The following is a 17467-nucleotide window of genomic DNA, read 5'->3' as shown; positions in this document are numbered from 1 at the left end:
GACCAGCTGATAATTGTAAACAAAAACAAACTTGCAGGTATCTAATAAGAACAACATGCAGAACTGTCACGTGGAAAGAGCCAAATATATTTAAAGCAGAGAATCAGTATAATTTCTCTTGAATAAAAAACAAAATATTATATTATCATTTCATCACATCTGTCTTTGTATTGTAATATATTTTATGCATCTGTTTGTTCCCTGGGACATTGTGAGGTAGCACATTATGGTGTTGTCTGTGTACAAAAAAAATGAAATATAAGTCACAGGTGTCTCATTAGTCTTTCAGGAACCTTGCTGCATAAATGTACATGATGCAGCTTAATGCAACAATTGAATTGATTTGTGACCTTACCTGCATAATTGTTGGTGTTTAATAGATCATGAGTGGTGATGGCAGGGCTTTAAGAGTTCTGGCAGCTTTCTAGGTATTTTAGTTTTCTTTCCTCTGGATACAGAAGCAGGTTCACTTGCTGTATTCCTGTTGTTGTGTTGCAGGCTGGGATGATCCGCACCGACTCCGACGAGTACTTCATAGAGCCACTGGAGAGAGGCACTCAGGAGCTGGAGGACCAGGGCAGGGTCCATGTGGTTTACCGCAGATCGGCTCTGCTGCAGACCCCCTCCGATATCTCTGTGGACTACCAGTTACAAGGTAGGACACAGTGCTACTAATGCTACTATCATTATCGAGGCAACTTCTTCTCAAACTGTTTCTGCTGCTAGTCATTCAGTAGCAGTGGGACACTCTGCTTTGGTATGATCTTGCAGATGAAGTGAGGAGTTGTGTTTAAGCTTCTATAATCAAATAATCAATCGTCAATGTTTGATTCAACTCGCCTGGTGTCAACTTCAATGTCACAACTGTAAATGGGGAAAAAATCACTTGACAAAATACCACCACAAACTCAAAGCTTGTTAGCCACCATATGCAGGATCACCTCTGAATGTCCTTTTTCTATAGCTGATGAAGGTTCAACTGGCAAACATGGTACAACAACATCAAGTACACCTCTCATATCCTAGTGGGTAGTGGCTCAAGCCTGATGAGTTCCTGTTCCATCTACAAAAACCCACTACACATATCTAATGTAAAGCCTGTGGACATATGTGAAATATGGGGATTGAGATGATGTAAAATTTTGCTCTTAATGATGCGGGGGGGTTAAAAAGCTGGGCTGGGCTTTTGATGAGAAGAGGGAGGCAGTAGCATCATGTACTACTTCTACAGCTCCATTTACTACCACTACAACACAACTACTAATACAAGTACAATGAGAATAGAAGTTCACTCAAAAATGATCAACTCTTTTTTTTCCTGTGCTTTAGGGTTAGGTTATCACATAGTCTTCATCTTTAAATAAATCAGGTGTCAAGACAATGATATCATATCCCATGATGAATATTACACGCAGATATTATATTATATGTAACTAAGTTTCAAAACAAATAAAAATAATAATTGATGATAAAAAGTGTAAAAGTTTAAGCAGCAGTTTTCATATAGGTCACCACTAAGCAAATTCTATTGCTTGATGAAGATTGTGAGATGCAGTTGATAGTAAAGAAGAAGCTGCTTTACTTCTAATGCAGCAGCTACTTCTTCTATTGCTGCTACTACTGTTATTGTTAATGCTAAAAGCTGTCACTGCTCGCTCTAAGTACACAATCTGGACTTTATACCTTTATACCAGACAAATGTGAAGGAGATCAGTGCCCAGAGAAAATAATGAATCATGTGAATCACTGTGTGTTTAAGAACAACAAATTTTGGAGCTTCCATGTGTCATTTTATCAGTCAGCTATGAGGAGAAATGACATGTATCTATACATAGATATACATGTATTTACCTGTTTTTAAAAGTCACTCAATTACAATTACAATCACATTTCAATATAGAAGTAGTGTGTTTTTATTGAAGTAAGTCACCTTCCACTGAGTTCAGCTGTTAAACGTGCTTTGCTGAGTCGCGCTCCATCTGCGTTTGGCGGTGCTGCCTTAATGAATGCACACTAAGATGAAGCTTGTATTATCTAAACTTGCCCCAGCAGTGAGTTTTGCATTTTCTTTAAAAAAACAAAAAAAAAACACCATCCAGACTGATTGCTATTATAGAAACCATAAGAAAGTCAACCAAAAGAAAGAGCAAAGTGTGCTCAGTTTATAATTACAAAACTACACGTCAGTCTGTGTTTTTCCCCCTGGTAGGCTGGGACACAAGCTACATGAATATTTATTTGCCTGGCAGCTTCGACAATCCCAAAGAGATTTTGGGTCAATTCTGGCACGAGTTGGAGTCACATGTTATTTATTTAATACGGCTGTTAAATATCTTAAATGAACTCCAACACTTTGAGGAGCGGCTGTCAGCGCTCATATGTAAAGAACGTGCATGACGTGTTGGACGTAGGAGTGATCTGTTTGTCAGGGCTGACGATGATTTGCGCCTCAAGGGCCATCACTATATTATGAACAAAATAATCAAATGAATAAATTGTTTGAAATATATAAATAAACCATGGATTTGTGAAATAATTGTAGACGTTATTAGAAACAGAATTTTATTGGAATTTCATTTTTATTTCATTATGGACATTTTCCCAATGATGATGATGATCCCTTAAGACCACCTGCAATTATAAATGCTAACAAATCATTATTAAAAGGTTCTTATAGTGAACCTTCAAGTCTGCAGTTGTGAATGTTTATAAGCGGTTTATAAAGGGATTTTGGTTCAAATATTCTGCAGCCCTTTTCTAGAAGGTCAGAGGTCAAACAATCTTAGCTAAAAAGACAAATCAAGTTTGGTGTTGCAGGAGGAATTTCCACAGCCTCCAAATTTATTTTTATTTTGACTTATAATTATAATAGTAAGTGATTTACAGGAGATATCCGTTACAATCAAGACAATGTTTGTGACTGTCATTAATCTTTTTCTGTCTGGTGGCTCATCACCATCTAAGTTTTGCGACTACAGTTCTCTTAACTTTGTGGCTTTGGTGGATGTACAAGAAGTAATATGTAACTGCAGAGTCACTTAGTTTGCTAAAACTTGAGCACGATTTTTTTATGCCTATATTTATTTACATTTTAGCAAAATTACTCCATTAAAAGTAGCTGAATTAGCTATTAGCAGCTCCTTTTTGTAATAGACAGACAACTTCCACTGGATGAATTTGATTCTGGAGGAAACTTAAAAACCTGATGATTCACAGGCAAGTTCTGCAGGTATAAGGAGCGTCTTTTTACTGTGATTTCACAATTTACTCATTTTTTAAAACTTATTTCTATTATGTATTTATTTAATAGTTTTTTTATCCACATTTGCCACTACCAACATAGCAGCTACTCCTCCTTAAAGCTACTTCCTGGAGTCCACTCAAGTAAACAGTACATAATAATGCAAAACAATAATGTAAATTCAACTCCAAGACATCAAGATTGATCACTGCAGGGTTCTTTACATGTTAAGTGTTTGCATTTGCTTAATAAATATTTCACATGGACACATTTCTCAACTAAAAGCCTCTTAAACATCACACCCGTTTAAATCTAAACCAGGGATGCTTGAAGTGCGCAGCATTTAATGTGATCAATGGAATATGATGGGGGTCCCAACAGGGAGGATTAAGCGGAATCATGGTGGAAATAAACGAAATAAACGGAATAAAGGCTGCGACAATCTCCTGCTCTGACGATGCTTTTGTATTTGAATTATTAATCGACAGAAAATTTGATTAGATTAGAATAGATTTAGTATGATGTGGTGCTGATTACAGTCATTACAGGAGGTTTTTGGGGTGTGAGTGTGTGTAATTATGCGTAAAAATGTAATTTATCAGCTACATACAGTACGCTGCGATGTAGAGATGATGCTTCATCCTCACTAATTGACAGGCAGCAGATTGGCCGTTTAGTCTGAACTGGAATGTGAACATATGGTCACTTCTGCCCATGAAGGGACAGGATGAAACATGACAACACAACATACAGTGTGGGTTTTGTTCTCGTGTTTCGTCTTCAGAGAAAGCCGGACTCCCCACTGTTCCATCTGTTCTTCTGTTGTGTGTTTGAAATGAACCATCATACAACAGCTTGGTGTGGTGAGCTTGTTCTGTACAGTTGTAAACAGCATCTTCATGTACTGATGTGACCATTAAAGAGAAACAGCAATCCCTGTTTCGCTCCATCAACAGCTACAACACAATACGCTGCTAGGGGAACATCCACTTTCCACTTTTAGCTGGTGTCTTTTGCAACCTTTCCTCAGAATATAATTCCTGCTGGACACCTTGCTTGTGTCCTCAGCTGCTGCATGGTAGGCACATTTATAATGTTCTGCATATGTTACCTGGCTGTTAACGGACACAAAGTAATACGGCTCCTCTTGCAAAAATTAAGCAGACAGAGGAATTAATACAGATTTCATGGGTTTCTTGAATGATACTAGACTATTGAATTTGTCACACACAAGGGTCATCATCGATCCTTGCAGGTGCTGGTTAAGCATTATTTGCACTGTACAGCAGAGCTATCATCACCATTTGATTCTTCTTCCTGTGATATTTCAGTATTGATTGGATTTCATACTTTGGAACCAACCTGTTGTGAGACTGGAGGATTGTGAGATTGATTTTTTTGCGGTGATGGGGAAGGATGAGTAATTCCTCACTTGTCTTAACAACCACTGCTGTGATGTCTATGAGCATGGCACATCGTGTCTCCGAGGAGCTGCACAATGGGGGAAAATTATCTAAGCATGTGTCCTCAGTAGCTTTCAGGTGTGTGTTATTGTGTAGGCTTTATTTCAAAGTGCAGTACCCATTCAAAACATACTTGTTATCTCCTTAATAGTTCAATAATCATCTAATTTCCACATAACTGCTGTGTTACAATATATAAAAGGTCCCATATAGTATAAAGGCAGATGTCCATGTGTTGTTTGATTTTAAAGCAGGTTTAGGTTCTATGAGACACTGAGCCTTAAATCGAGCCGTCAGGACTTCTGGAACTTTGTGATGTCACAACAAAGCAGTCACCGATCTAAGCTGTGACCCAAGCTCTACCCACCTGGACCCACCATCCAACCTTGCAGGATTTGGTTTCACCCAGTGTTTACCTGAAATTTGCCATATTTTAATTCCATCACTCAGAAAACAGTAAGCCAATCAGAAGAGCGACTCAGAGTCTCCTCTCTTCTGATTGGCTCACCGACCTGTTGTTACTAGAGCTCCAGAGATGTGAAACTACACAGAGATGGTTTTTGGTTCTCAATACCACATATACAGAACATCTTATTATGAATATCAACACTTCAAACAAAACAGGCAACATTTGAAATAATGAACCTTTAATGATGATAATAATGATTAATAGTAATAAATAAAAATAGACCCTATTTGTCAGATACCTAATCACAATATGCGGATCACAAATTCAAGAGGATTGCTGTGACTCACACACTCATTTGCCAATTTACAACAGGATATTGTCATTTTGGAGGCTGTAATTTGCTGAGCTGTTGATCTGTGCTGGGTTACACTGAGAGGTGTTCCTAATATTTTGTCAACCTTCATTCATATGAATGGGATGGACGAAATATTAGGAACACCTCTCCCTTTAAATGAGAGTATGTATATGTAACCATAATCCCAGGAAAACCCCCCCCCCAAAAAAAACATGTTTCTGAAGGATCCACATTTAATGATTTTCATGCCATGGAGTGTTTTCCGCTTTATGCCAGCGACCTTCACATCTGAAATGGTTGGATGAACATGTCTGTAGTTGTGACCTTTCCTTTATCCTTCAGATAGTGTTAGATGAGTCAACATCCACTGTTCCTGTGGCTTCACAGGAATGGAGAGCGAGAGTGTTACTGCTGCTTATAGTTTTCCGGATCTCAGTGGTGTGTGCCGTTAAAGCTCTGTGTTTGTTTCAGCATCTCTTATTTCCTGTGACGGCCCCAGAGTCGAATTGTAAGCAGCTGGGGAGTGTGAAAACAAAGATGGTGAGGAAACTTTTCCCTGAAGGCAGCTGACGAATATCAACAAAGTTTTACACAGAAGAGACAGTTTTTTTCTTTAACTTGAAATACATGTGTGGGCAGAGACAGTAGATGGCTAAAAGAATGTGGACACCTGAACGAAATCCGTCATTTATGATGTAATATGTGAAAGTCAGGGGAGTCAGGAGTTTTTAGACATGTTCCAGGGTTTCTACAGGGAATGACATCGTGCTCACATGATGAGAGGTGGTCGGATACAGTATGTGGTGAGATTGCAATCCCAGCCACTCAAGGACTGCCTTCAGCAGATGTGCATGGGCTCTTTGATCCGTCTCCTCCGTCCTCTGATAGACCAGGAGTCTGTGATTTTGACAGCTCCCCAGTCGATGCTGCGACCGCTTTTGTTCTGGTGTTCACAGACATCTCATGTTATGCTACTGGTGCTTTTTCAGTGAGGATTCAGACTGAAAGCAGACAGCATACAGGGGCTATGTTGGTGATGTTGTTTAAAGTGACAAACAAATTAATGCGTTTAAAGATTTATGAATTGTCAAACCACTGAAAAAAAACTTGTAATACTCAGATTTAGGACAGGATTTAACAACTCAGGGTAGCAACTATTTCAGCTTTCGTCATGACGATCACAAGGTAAACTGTAGAAATACAGCGTTCACATTACTACCAAAATAATCTACCTTAAATGTGCTCTTGAGTGTATTTCACTGGCCGCCTTGCCGGATGATGTAGCGTTGCAGAAAAAGTTGAGCGTGGACTTGTTTTGCTGGATGACCCAGTGTTAGCAGCTCCTGTTAGATGAATGAAAGGGCTGCGTTTTTTCTGGATGGGCTGAATTTGCTCTGAATGCACCCTTAGTCTCTTGCCCAGAGTCCTTGCTATTTCACTACAGCTGTTGAAAGTGACGGGTCTAGAGAAAAACATTTAGAGATGTTATTCCCCAGGTCTAGAGTGAATCTTCAGACTGAAGACCATTTATTTGACTGTTGAACATCTCATTAATCTGCTGCTACAACAGCCTCCTTGGTTTCAGGCTTGCCACCAGATTTTGTAAAGTGGCTGCAAGGCTTTGCTTCCATTCAGCCACAAGAACGTCAGTGAGGTGCAATTCTGATGTTTGGTGATAAGGCCATGTTTAGACACACAACAGGCCTGTGTGAAAAACACAACCCCGCCATTATCACGTTTAAACAGGAAAGGGCCTCCCCCAAACTGTTGCCACTGCATTGGTGCAGTGGGCGTGCCAACACACAGCTCAGAAGAAATGGAGGGTCATCCAGCAAAAAAGTTGAACCTGGCTCAGCTTTTGTCGCAATACGATTCAATGTCATCTGCAATGTGTATTATTTACTGTTTACCACTGTGATAACTATCCACAGATGTAAAACCCTTCCTCATATCTGACTAAACAATCTCTCCACAACAACCATTAGTTGTTTTTCTGGAACAGCTGTCATGGAAATCTTCAATAGATGTTCAAATGTCCATTTTTTTTGATAGATTTGATTTCTTATCCACAATGGCTTAAAAGTTGGGTTGACAGCTTTTATTTTACACCTCCAAATTTGTAAAAAGCATAAAACACATCAAAACTAAGTTCCTCGATATTGGAACTTGAAGTTCACTGAGCTAACATTTCCAATGCATGACTTATACTTGCTCCATCTCTGATCAACACACTCCAATGGTACCACAGTGTAACATTGTTATCTAATGTATTGATCGTCTCACCGTCTCCTCCTGGAGATGCTTCTCCTTCCAGCTTCTCTCCATCATCAGTGTAATTGTTGTTAGACAGTTTCTATTTGTTCACTTTGTAGTTGTGCTTGCGTCAGCTGTGGAGCTTGTGGGTTATGGATCATCAGCAATGAGTCATTTGTTACCCGAGTTTGTCCCTCAGCCACCGCTTCTCTCCAGGCTCAGTGCAGCTTTAACAGGGTACTGATGTTGTCTGCTCTATGAAAGACTGTGACATCATTGCCTGTATAGTCTGCAAGATGTGCATGGATATATATCTGTAGCTTTTTAGGTAGGTATATGATAAATCTCCGCTCCCAAAGGTGCATATAAACCGGTATACAGTATATACACATATGGGGTTGGGTTCTGGGCTCTGTGCAGGTTCTTCCACACCAAACCACACACTTACCACATACTTTCGGCCATATTGTGTATTTTTCAGCATAGTTTGTGATCAGAGTCGACTTTCCTTTTCCGCTGATTGTGCAGAAGTATTCTGTACTTTTGTTAAGGTCATTGTGACTGTGGGAATTGTGCCTGCTGTGGCCTCACCTATAACAAAAGATTATCCCGCTGTTTATGGAACAAGAATCTGAATAAATAACTCTCAACCCCATTGCTTAATTTCTCAGTTTTAACAATTCACTTAGTAGGAGTGGGATTCTGCTGACACTCCTGCAAGTTAAACAGCCATGAGCATTTTCTGTTTTCGTATAAAACAAATTTCTGTGATATGAGATGACAAAGAAAGCAAACAAAAGCAGGGGGATTACACATGGAAAGGTGCTAATAATCATCCAGAACAGTGTTTCTTTACAGAGCTCTGCTGGATCAACAGTGTGATTCATGGAAGAGATTTTTATCTGAAAAGGACTCAAAAAATGTTTTGAATGCTTCAAAGTTAAGAAATTTGCCATCAAACCTACTCACTAAGGACTCAGGCATTTTGTAATTTTAAAGTAGTTGACACACATCGCAGTCCTATAAACAAGGGGCTGGCTTTTATCTTCTTGAAGTTTTGACTGCAGTACATCCCACACAGTAGAGAAGTGAAGGTTTAAAGTTCATTCTTGACCTTAGAAGAAGCACCTAGAGTGGAATCAGACTGAAAGCTCCAGAACGGCTACTAAACTGAACTTATGGTAAAACTGTTTTCTCAACTGCAGTTTCCAAGTTCAAGGATGAACTTTGTACCTCAGCTTTGAACCTTTTGAACCTTTGGCTTTTACTCCCTTTATTGAGGTAGTGCATGACTTAACCAGACATTATATCAGGCTTCTCAGACTGCATGTTCTAAGACAGGAAGTTATTCTTTTTCTTCACTATTCATCATTTCTGTTTGGGGGATAATCGTGTTTTTTGACAATTTGGTGAATTTGCAACACAAAAAGTGAATAAGCCAAATCAATTATTGGAATTTTGTGTTTGCGCTTGTTACCATTGAACTGCAGATAAAAGAAAAATGTGAAAAATGTAATGATTCTCAGGCAGAAATTGTAGCTGCAAAGAGCATTATAAGGACATGAAGTCATCCTGAATTTAAAAACATGTGTAGCATGCTCAGCCTGAGCTATGCCTCCGAGAAGAAGTAAGATTTTTGATGCAAAGAACGAAAAATGGAAAACTGAAAATCAACAGCTTCATGACAACAAGGCAAACTCCATCTGCTCACAATGATCATGTTATGTGCTCAAAAGCTCCGGAACAACTAGTAAGTGGACCTTGTGGTGAGATAGTTTTCTCACCTAATTAGTGTCTTGTACATCAATTGCAAAATTAAATCACATCATCACATTGACCTTCTGCGAATAATTACGCAACAGTCATTGGTTTGTGATTTGTGTGAGTCAGTCTTGTATCTATCCCGACAAAGGTCAACAACTCCCATCCTGTGAACACTTTCTCTCAGTGTGAATACTGCTGCGTCTCCCGCAGCACACAACTAAAAGAGCAGAGATGCGCACTGAGAGCAAAGTAGTTTTCTGGAGCGAAAATTACTCAGGTACACAGATGGAAAACGTGCCTGGAATGACAAAGTGAATGGGACTTGACACTGCCTGCCTGGTCAGTGTAGTCACTGCTCCTCCTGCTCTCCTCCCTGGTGGATGAGAAGTGTCTCTCTGGTGGGAGCACAAACGCATGAAGAGATTTTAAGTATGCATACCAAGGTAAATGCAGAGAGGAAAACTTCCACTTCTATCCAGGTCTCCAGGTTCCTGCGGATGTAGCCGTACTCCCGGGAAGCTTCAGTCATTTCCACACACCTCAGTGTGTTTGAAAAAGTCAGTGTTAACAGATCAATCAGTTTCTGTGAGAGAGAAGGAGTTGTAAGAGCTCATCCAGCTGGGGAGTAGACTGTTACTAATATTAGTATCCTATTGTCATTCTCAAGGTAGAATGGTAGAAATTTTCGTTTGCATGCATTTTTTTAATAAGGACAAGAGATTTGTTGATCTTTTAAAAAATAAATGATTTCCTTCTCCCATTTACCAGTATATATATATATAACAGAAGAAAAGAAAGAAAATATCTGTTTATAGAAAAATGAATGTTTAAGATCAACACCATTATCAATATTTGAAAGTTTTAAATCTGATCTGATAAAAATATAATACAAATTCTTGATAAGGAATCCTTAAAGTTGGGTCCGGACTGGGTCCAAGGTATTGTATGTGACCGGGACATTTTTACAGTTGAATATTGAATGTGTCAGTCCATCTAATAATAGTTCTGCTGAATGGCACAAATCACTTTTAAAGGTGAGACTATAATCAAAAACAGACTGTTGCATAGATAATCAAAGGGAAATCATAAGTGAAAGGGAAAAGAATTTGTTTTGCTCTCAGCACCACAAGCTGATATAAGTGCATGTTTGCATGAACTGAAAATTTTTCAGATTCGTGTTGCACATGAAAATCTGTTTTGTGTTCAGTCTGGCTCATGGCAGATGGTGAAAGGAGCTAACAGCCAACTCAGAAATGGCTCAAACACCACGATGATCCCCGACAACAAAGACAAACAAAGTGAACATAAAACGATACAACAGGATGGACGAGGGTTTATGATTCAAACAATACCTCTATAAGGCAAGTATGAATGTGACAATAATATATAGGATAGCAGTGTTTTATTTATTAATAGTTTAGTTCATAAAAACTCAGCAAGTGGGGAAAATGCCCGTCACAATGAGCCAGAGATATTCTGTTTTTATAACAATGACAACAAAACAGAAAAACAGCAAATTGTCACATTTGAACATTTAAATTTCTTCATAGATGACTTACACATTTAATTGATTATTAAAACAATTGCATATTAATGATCTGTTTGATAGACTATTTGATTAATTGACAGTTTAATTTTCACCAACAATAATCATTTAAAATTCTGCCTAGAACGCCATTATTGGCCATGATGTCACACAAACACATGTAACCAATCACACAGTGAAATGCAGCGACATACTCTACACCCCTTCACACACACACACACCCACCCATGTTGACAGATGGGTGTGTATGATCTCGGGGAAAATTAGAATTACAATGAGAGCAAATGTCTGGGATCTGATCTCATGTTATCTGGCCTGATGCCCAGGTGAGGGATTCACCCTCTGCAGCACTTGGATATTAGGTTTTATTTTCACATGGTGGTGAAAATGGAGTGAGAAACTAGTGAAAAGGCCTCGTGTCTGAGGGTGTATCGATGACCTTCCCGAGCCAGTGGAGCTTTGGGAAAAAAATGAAAGAGAAAGCCATCCTAAGGGAAAATTGTGATTTATATTTGTCACACAGATGTGTTAAGCAGAGTGGGGGCTGGCTGAGTTTGGAGGAATTTGGTGAGCTGGCAGGAATGAGAAACATTCAAGGGAGGGAGAGACAAAAAAGCAAAAAAAAGCAAAAAGGGAATCGTCTGTAGTGTATAATTCTCATAGAATTTGCCTTAAAATGTAATCTAGCAGGAGAGACTGAAGACTGAGTGTAAACGGCAGCAGAACACAAGTTGGAGTACACATGTTCACTGCTGCCAAGCTGCTTACCTTTGTAATTATTAAGCTAATCACTATTACAGCAGACGACTCACAAGTACAGCTGAAGCTGAGACAAATCTGAGGACAGTTTAGAGCTGATTAGAAGCAAAACCTTCCTGTTTCCATCTCTTAGACCGACACATCACGGCACCGTCTGGAGGCAGGTTGGAAAAAGCATGCAGAACATTTTTCACTGGCCCATTGCAGCTGTTAGGAAATTGATGTTGAGGTTGGGTCAGGTAATTACTTCATATATTGTAGTTAGGTTCCTGTTGAATTGTGGTTAGTCTGGGCACAGGGAAATGAATGAATTAAGCTGCTCTGTGACTGTGCACAATGCAAAGTATGGCGCGTGTGTACTCGGCAAACCTCGCCAGGAAGAAAAGGTTTGTGCAAGGTGCCTGTGTGCTCGGCTCATTATTAATGCTTTTGTGTGGTGACTGAAGATACAAACTTACTGGTCCTTTTTTCTCCCCCTAACTTCGAATGCAGATACTGTAGTCTGTTGTGAGAGGATCAGCAAAGTCATTTCACCTTCACTGGCCTCAGGATTCCTTTGATTTCCAGGAGAAAAAAGCTCCACAAAAGCTTCCAGAGGTCTGCGTCAAAGCGGCGATGTCAGTGAAAGATGAATGCTGTTTGACCATCTGTTTCCAGGTGAAGCAGACGGAGGCTGCGCTTCATTCTTTCTGTCTGGCAACAGCTGGTGCCAGACAGAAAGAGAGAGAGAGACAGAGAGAATTGGAACATTTTGTCACTGGCTGGCTTTTGTAAGAGATGGTACTCTGTGATACTAAGTATTGTGACAAGTCACAAGATAGAGTGTGACTGCATGGTAATACCAGCCAAGTGGTTGAGTGAACTTGTGAGGGTCAGCAGTTTCATTCCTGAGACCAAGTGGCACAATGTTGCTTCTCTTTTTTAAAGGTTTTCTGTTATTTGAATTGCCTTTGAGCAAGGCACGTCACCTCCAGCTGCTTTAGTGGCCTTGCTTAGTGCTCATGAGTTGGTGAGATAGCTCATTGTGTTAGTAAGAGCGTAATGACACTCTCATGCCATGTGGGATTTACTGTAATTACCATTTACAATTTGTAAAATATGTGAGAAAAAAAAAATATCAACAAGCAGTAATTTTCAGATCCTCCACACAAACCTTTTCATCAATGCATCAGTCACAGCTACTGCAAGCACAAACTGTACACTACATTTTACAGACTACAGATTAACATCAAACTGTAGTTCCTAGAAAAGTAAACAAACATGGCTGCCTTACGTCTTAAGTCCAAGGTGATAAAGTTATTTAGGGGCAACCCAGTGGCTGATTCGTTGGGCGAAAAAAGCCCTTAGCTGCAGTTTTACTGTTCAACTCCCAGTCAGCCGGAACATTTACTGCATTTCACTTTCCTACTCTCTCTCCCGTATTTCATGTCTGTCTCCCCTGTCGCTGTCAAACAAAGGCATGTCAAAAAAACAACTTTTAAAAAATGCTAATTTAATAATATAGTGCTATATTGAGCATGTGCAGTATTTTTCAACCCTTACACAACCAGCTCTGTCCTCATACAGCGGCTGCACAATGTTAGATCACCAATGTTTTAAAATCACACTTATTATAAGTAGCCAATAATAGAGACGTCTGCTTGCATAAATTTGTTAGCACTGTAGATATACTCTTCAGGAATTATAGTTAAAGCCAGCATTATTCTGATTTGGTGAGATAAAAATAAGACTGCTTGTCTCTGTTCTGCAGCGCAGTGAGATGAGACATTTGCTGCTGTAGCTGCTTCTCTGTCCTGCCAGAATGTTGTGGAGAGGATGGATGGTATTGTCCAAGATGGCCTTCATCTTACATTGCATGCATCTCTCCACAACAGTCCTGAGTGAGTCCAGACTCCTGCCAAGCACAGGCCCAGCCTTTTTTACCAGCTTGTCCAGTCTTTATGTGTTCATGTCTGACATGCTGCTGCCCAGCAGGCTGCAGTATAAAGAGTACACTGGCCACCACTGACTGATAAAACATGTGCAGCATTTCACTGCCGACGTCAAAGGACCTGAGCCTCCTGAGGAAAAAGTGCCGGCTCTGCCCCTTCCGGTAGATGGCATCCATGTTCAGGGACCAGTCCAGTTTACTGTCCAGGTGCACACCTAGGTATTTATAAGTGTGTACCACCTCAATGTCCTTCCCTTGAATGTTGACTGGCTGAAGGGTGGGCCTAAACCTCGGAAAGTCGATGACCATCTCCTTGGTCTTGGAGGTTTTCAGAAGGAGGAAGTTCTTGTCGCTTCATTCACTGAAGGCCATCGTCCGATCCCTGTACTCCTCTTCCTGCCAGTTCCTGATACGCGTCACAAAAGCTCTGTCATCCGAGTATTTCTGGATGTTGCAAGACTCAGTTGTATGTAAAGTCCGCCGTATACAGGGTGATCAGGAACGGAGCCAGAACCGTCCCCTGTGACATGATGTTTTCCACAGGACCAGGACCCTCCCTGTTTGTAGACTTATGACTAATGATTGCCTCAGACTATAGCGTTCATTGCAACAGGACTTATTTGGCTTTTTAAGTGAAAACTATTAATTAAACACAAAATCTGGGATGTTCCTTGTACTCAATGCCCCCAAAGTAAAAAAGTAGTACTCCACTAGCCACAACTTCATCCAGTGGCTGAGCCCAGTGAATTTGAAAACACGGATAAATCACCACAGTTTGGACAGATAAATGATGTTTATGTGATGACGCTGAGATCAAATGTGTTTTGTCTTGTTTAGATTCTACACAACAAAAAAGAAGAGCTTGTGAAGTAGTTGTGCCTGCTACGCTGGGTGTTTTTTTTTTTTTTTTTTTATGAATAGCTTGTTTTCCAACATCTTGTGATAACAAGCAAATTAATCCCCAAGACGCAAACAGCTGATTTCACACTCCATGTTGTAATTCCTTGCAGAGGCACCTGCTCTTAGAAACATGAAAACACATCAGTCTGCACTTTTTCTCCTCCCCTTCAGACATGATTGAGCTTGATGAGGAATTCATAAAAAAAGGTACATCCATCAGATTTCTATTGTCGGTACGTTAGGCGTGTGTGTTTTAAATTACAGTATGTGGATTTGAGAGAAGTGTGTCTAGTGATAGGTAAAGCAATTTACCTTTAGGTAGAGGTTATCAGGTGTTTTGTTGGTGCCGTTAGCGAGGATGGTTCGTCTCTTGTGCAGTAAACAGGAGTAACTGGAGCGATTTAGCACTCAGTGTCCTCCCCCCTCAGGAGTGAGTGTGTGTGTGCATGGGTGTGTGTTTGAGATGCTTAAAAGAATTAAACTGACCACAGAAGCTTTGAAGTCTCCTGCAACTTCTCAATGCTCAAAATCAATGCAGCGTGAATGCAGGGATAAAACACAGGCTGAATATAACAGATACCAGAGCCCGACCGATACTAGATTTTTGGAGCTGAATTAAAAAAAAAAAAAATGCAATAAATGTTCAGGGGAAGTTCTCAACATATCCAATGGAAAACAAGGCTTTTAAATTTTAAGTTTTGTAAATGTAACACCTGGAATTTTCTGCTTTGGAGGTCGTACAAAAGTGCAAGTCCTGAAAATGGTTGTGTGAAGATTTTACCATTACTGTTAGCTACACTCCTATTAATGCTATAATATGTAGACAGAATGGGCTAAGATGCTCACACATCAGCTTCCACTCAGCTGTCAAACTATGAAAGTAGTTAGCTAGCTAGCTAACTGATGCAGCAAATGAGTATGATAAGCAAGACAACATGATGGTGGACAGCATTGCACCACCAACTAGCTGACCCTGTAGCATGAAGTCAACACTCAACAGACTCAATCCACCACCGCACCATCGCCTGCTGAGCTGCAGGAAGAGCGGGAAGAGATGCTCTGATGCTTACCTCTCAGTCTGCTACGTTATTGACTATACTGACAAACTGTAGCTGGCTAGCTACCTCGCTAACATAGCAAACAGTTGTTATAAGCATGAGCTACATGACGGTTGTCACGGACAGGGTTTTGATTGAGAGTTATACTGAAAAGGCTAAATGATGGAAATGAAGGAAGACACTGCTTGATTCTGCACCACCATCTGCTCAGCTAATGCGTGCTCTACTACATGTGCTGCAGAGAGTGCTGAGAGTATTGCCAACAAGGAATTGAGAGCATGCTCTGCTGGATAAACTATGTGACACGATTTCTAAATAACCCCAAGCATCTTTGGACAACATATACACCGATACAATGTTTTTGTGATGGATCAATATCGGCTGATAAAATCGTTCAACCAATAAATTAGTCGGGCCCTAACAGACTCCCCTCCCTCTTCAGTGTCATTAACAGAGTAAATAACTCTTTAAATAATCTGATATTTCTACCCTTTCCCTGTTTGCATGATGAACCAGCAGATTGGGAAGATATTTTCCACATTGCCTTACGTCTTCAGAAGTATGAACCCTGAACACATCTGATGAGTTCTTTCCATTTGAAACCTGGTGATAATTAGCTCCTCCAGCCCAAGCCAAGGATCTGGAAGCAGGATGGAAAAGACCTTGGGAGCATTGAGCAATATTTTGAATCGAAAAAAACGCTCAGTTGTGTTCTCTCCTCTGACTCGCTGTGAATCATCCAGTTGCTTTCCAAAAGTCACATGGCAGCTGGAAGAGGCTCATGAGCATCTCTTTCTTCTTTCCATCCAGTTTGCCTGCTAAGGAGAGCCAAATACTTCACATTCTTGTTGCTTGTTGTGATACTACATCCACTCTGCCCTTTATAGAGCAATACCAGAAACAGAAAAGAGACAGATTGCATCTGTTTATGGGACACTAAAAAAAATAGTTTTGTTAGTTTACCATTCCCAAGTTTTGCAACACTTAAGCTTTCATTGCCTGACTCAGATGTCTTTGCATTGTGTAAGAATCTGAGAGCTGCAATAACACTACCGACATGTAAATTACACCATGCACATCAAAGCAATAGCCCACTGCTCATCTTGTGATTAAGTGTTGTTTGCAAATGTCTCAAACGCTGCTTTCCTGGGTTGTTTGTCATAGGTTAGTGGCAGGGTTTGTACTGACTTCATGTATTTTCTATCGACTTTTTAGCCTTTGCGTGATTTTCTGTCCAGGTTTAAATATTTTGTTATAATTCATTGTACATAGGAAAGAGATGGATCAATGCACTGTGGCCAGTCCAGCCAAAAAATCAAATCACAGTTCCCTGGTCCGTGACCTAACACTCCACAAAATTTTATTGCAATTTGTAGTTTTTAACATTTCCTGCCAACTGAGGAACAAACGGGACCAAAAACATCCTTGGAGGTAAAAATAGGCTCCATTCACATCTCAGTATTTCAGGTTCTTACATTTCAGTATTTAATTAGTTGTGTTGGGCAGGGAGAGAGTGGAAACAGTTTGTCACTTGACCTTTCAACGATGACATTGGGTTGTTTGTTCTTTGAGAGAAAGAGAGAAAAAAAAAACGGATGCAGGTCACCAAAATATATTGAACTCCCTGAAAGGAAATACAGTGAGCATTTCTTCCAAAAAGGCAGTTCGCACCCTACCATGAATGAAACCTAAGTTTTGCTGCATGTTGTAACTGACCGACCCCAACAAGGCCTATCGTTGTCTGCTTCAGGGCTCTCTCTCTCTCTCTCTCTCTCTCTCTCTCTCCCTC

General features: G+C 40.1%; 1 protein-coding gene across 1 annotated transcript in view; it reads left to right on the top strand.

Annotated features, from left to right (window-relative positions):
- adamts3 (ADAM metallopeptidase with thrombospondin type 1 motif, 3) overlaps window positions 1-17467 on the top strand; it is a 139284-nt gene that overhangs the window by 30430 nt on the left and 91387 nt on the right. The window contains exon 4 of the mRNA XM_056377414.1: window positions 499-655. Coding sequence (XP_056233389.1) covers window positions 499-655 — 157 coding nt within the window. The remainder of the gene's footprint in view (window positions 1-498; window positions 656-17467) is intronic.

The sequence above is a fragment of the Seriola aureovittata genome, chromosome 5 (genome assembly GCF_021018895.1).
Source record: "Seriola aureovittata isolate HTS-2021-v1 ecotype China chromosome 5, ASM2101889v1, whole genome shotgun sequence".
NCBI lineage: Eukaryota > Metazoa > Chordata > Actinopteri > Carangiformes > Carangidae > Seriola > Seriola aureovittata.
This window is presented reverse-complemented; position numbering and strand designations above follow the sequence as displayed.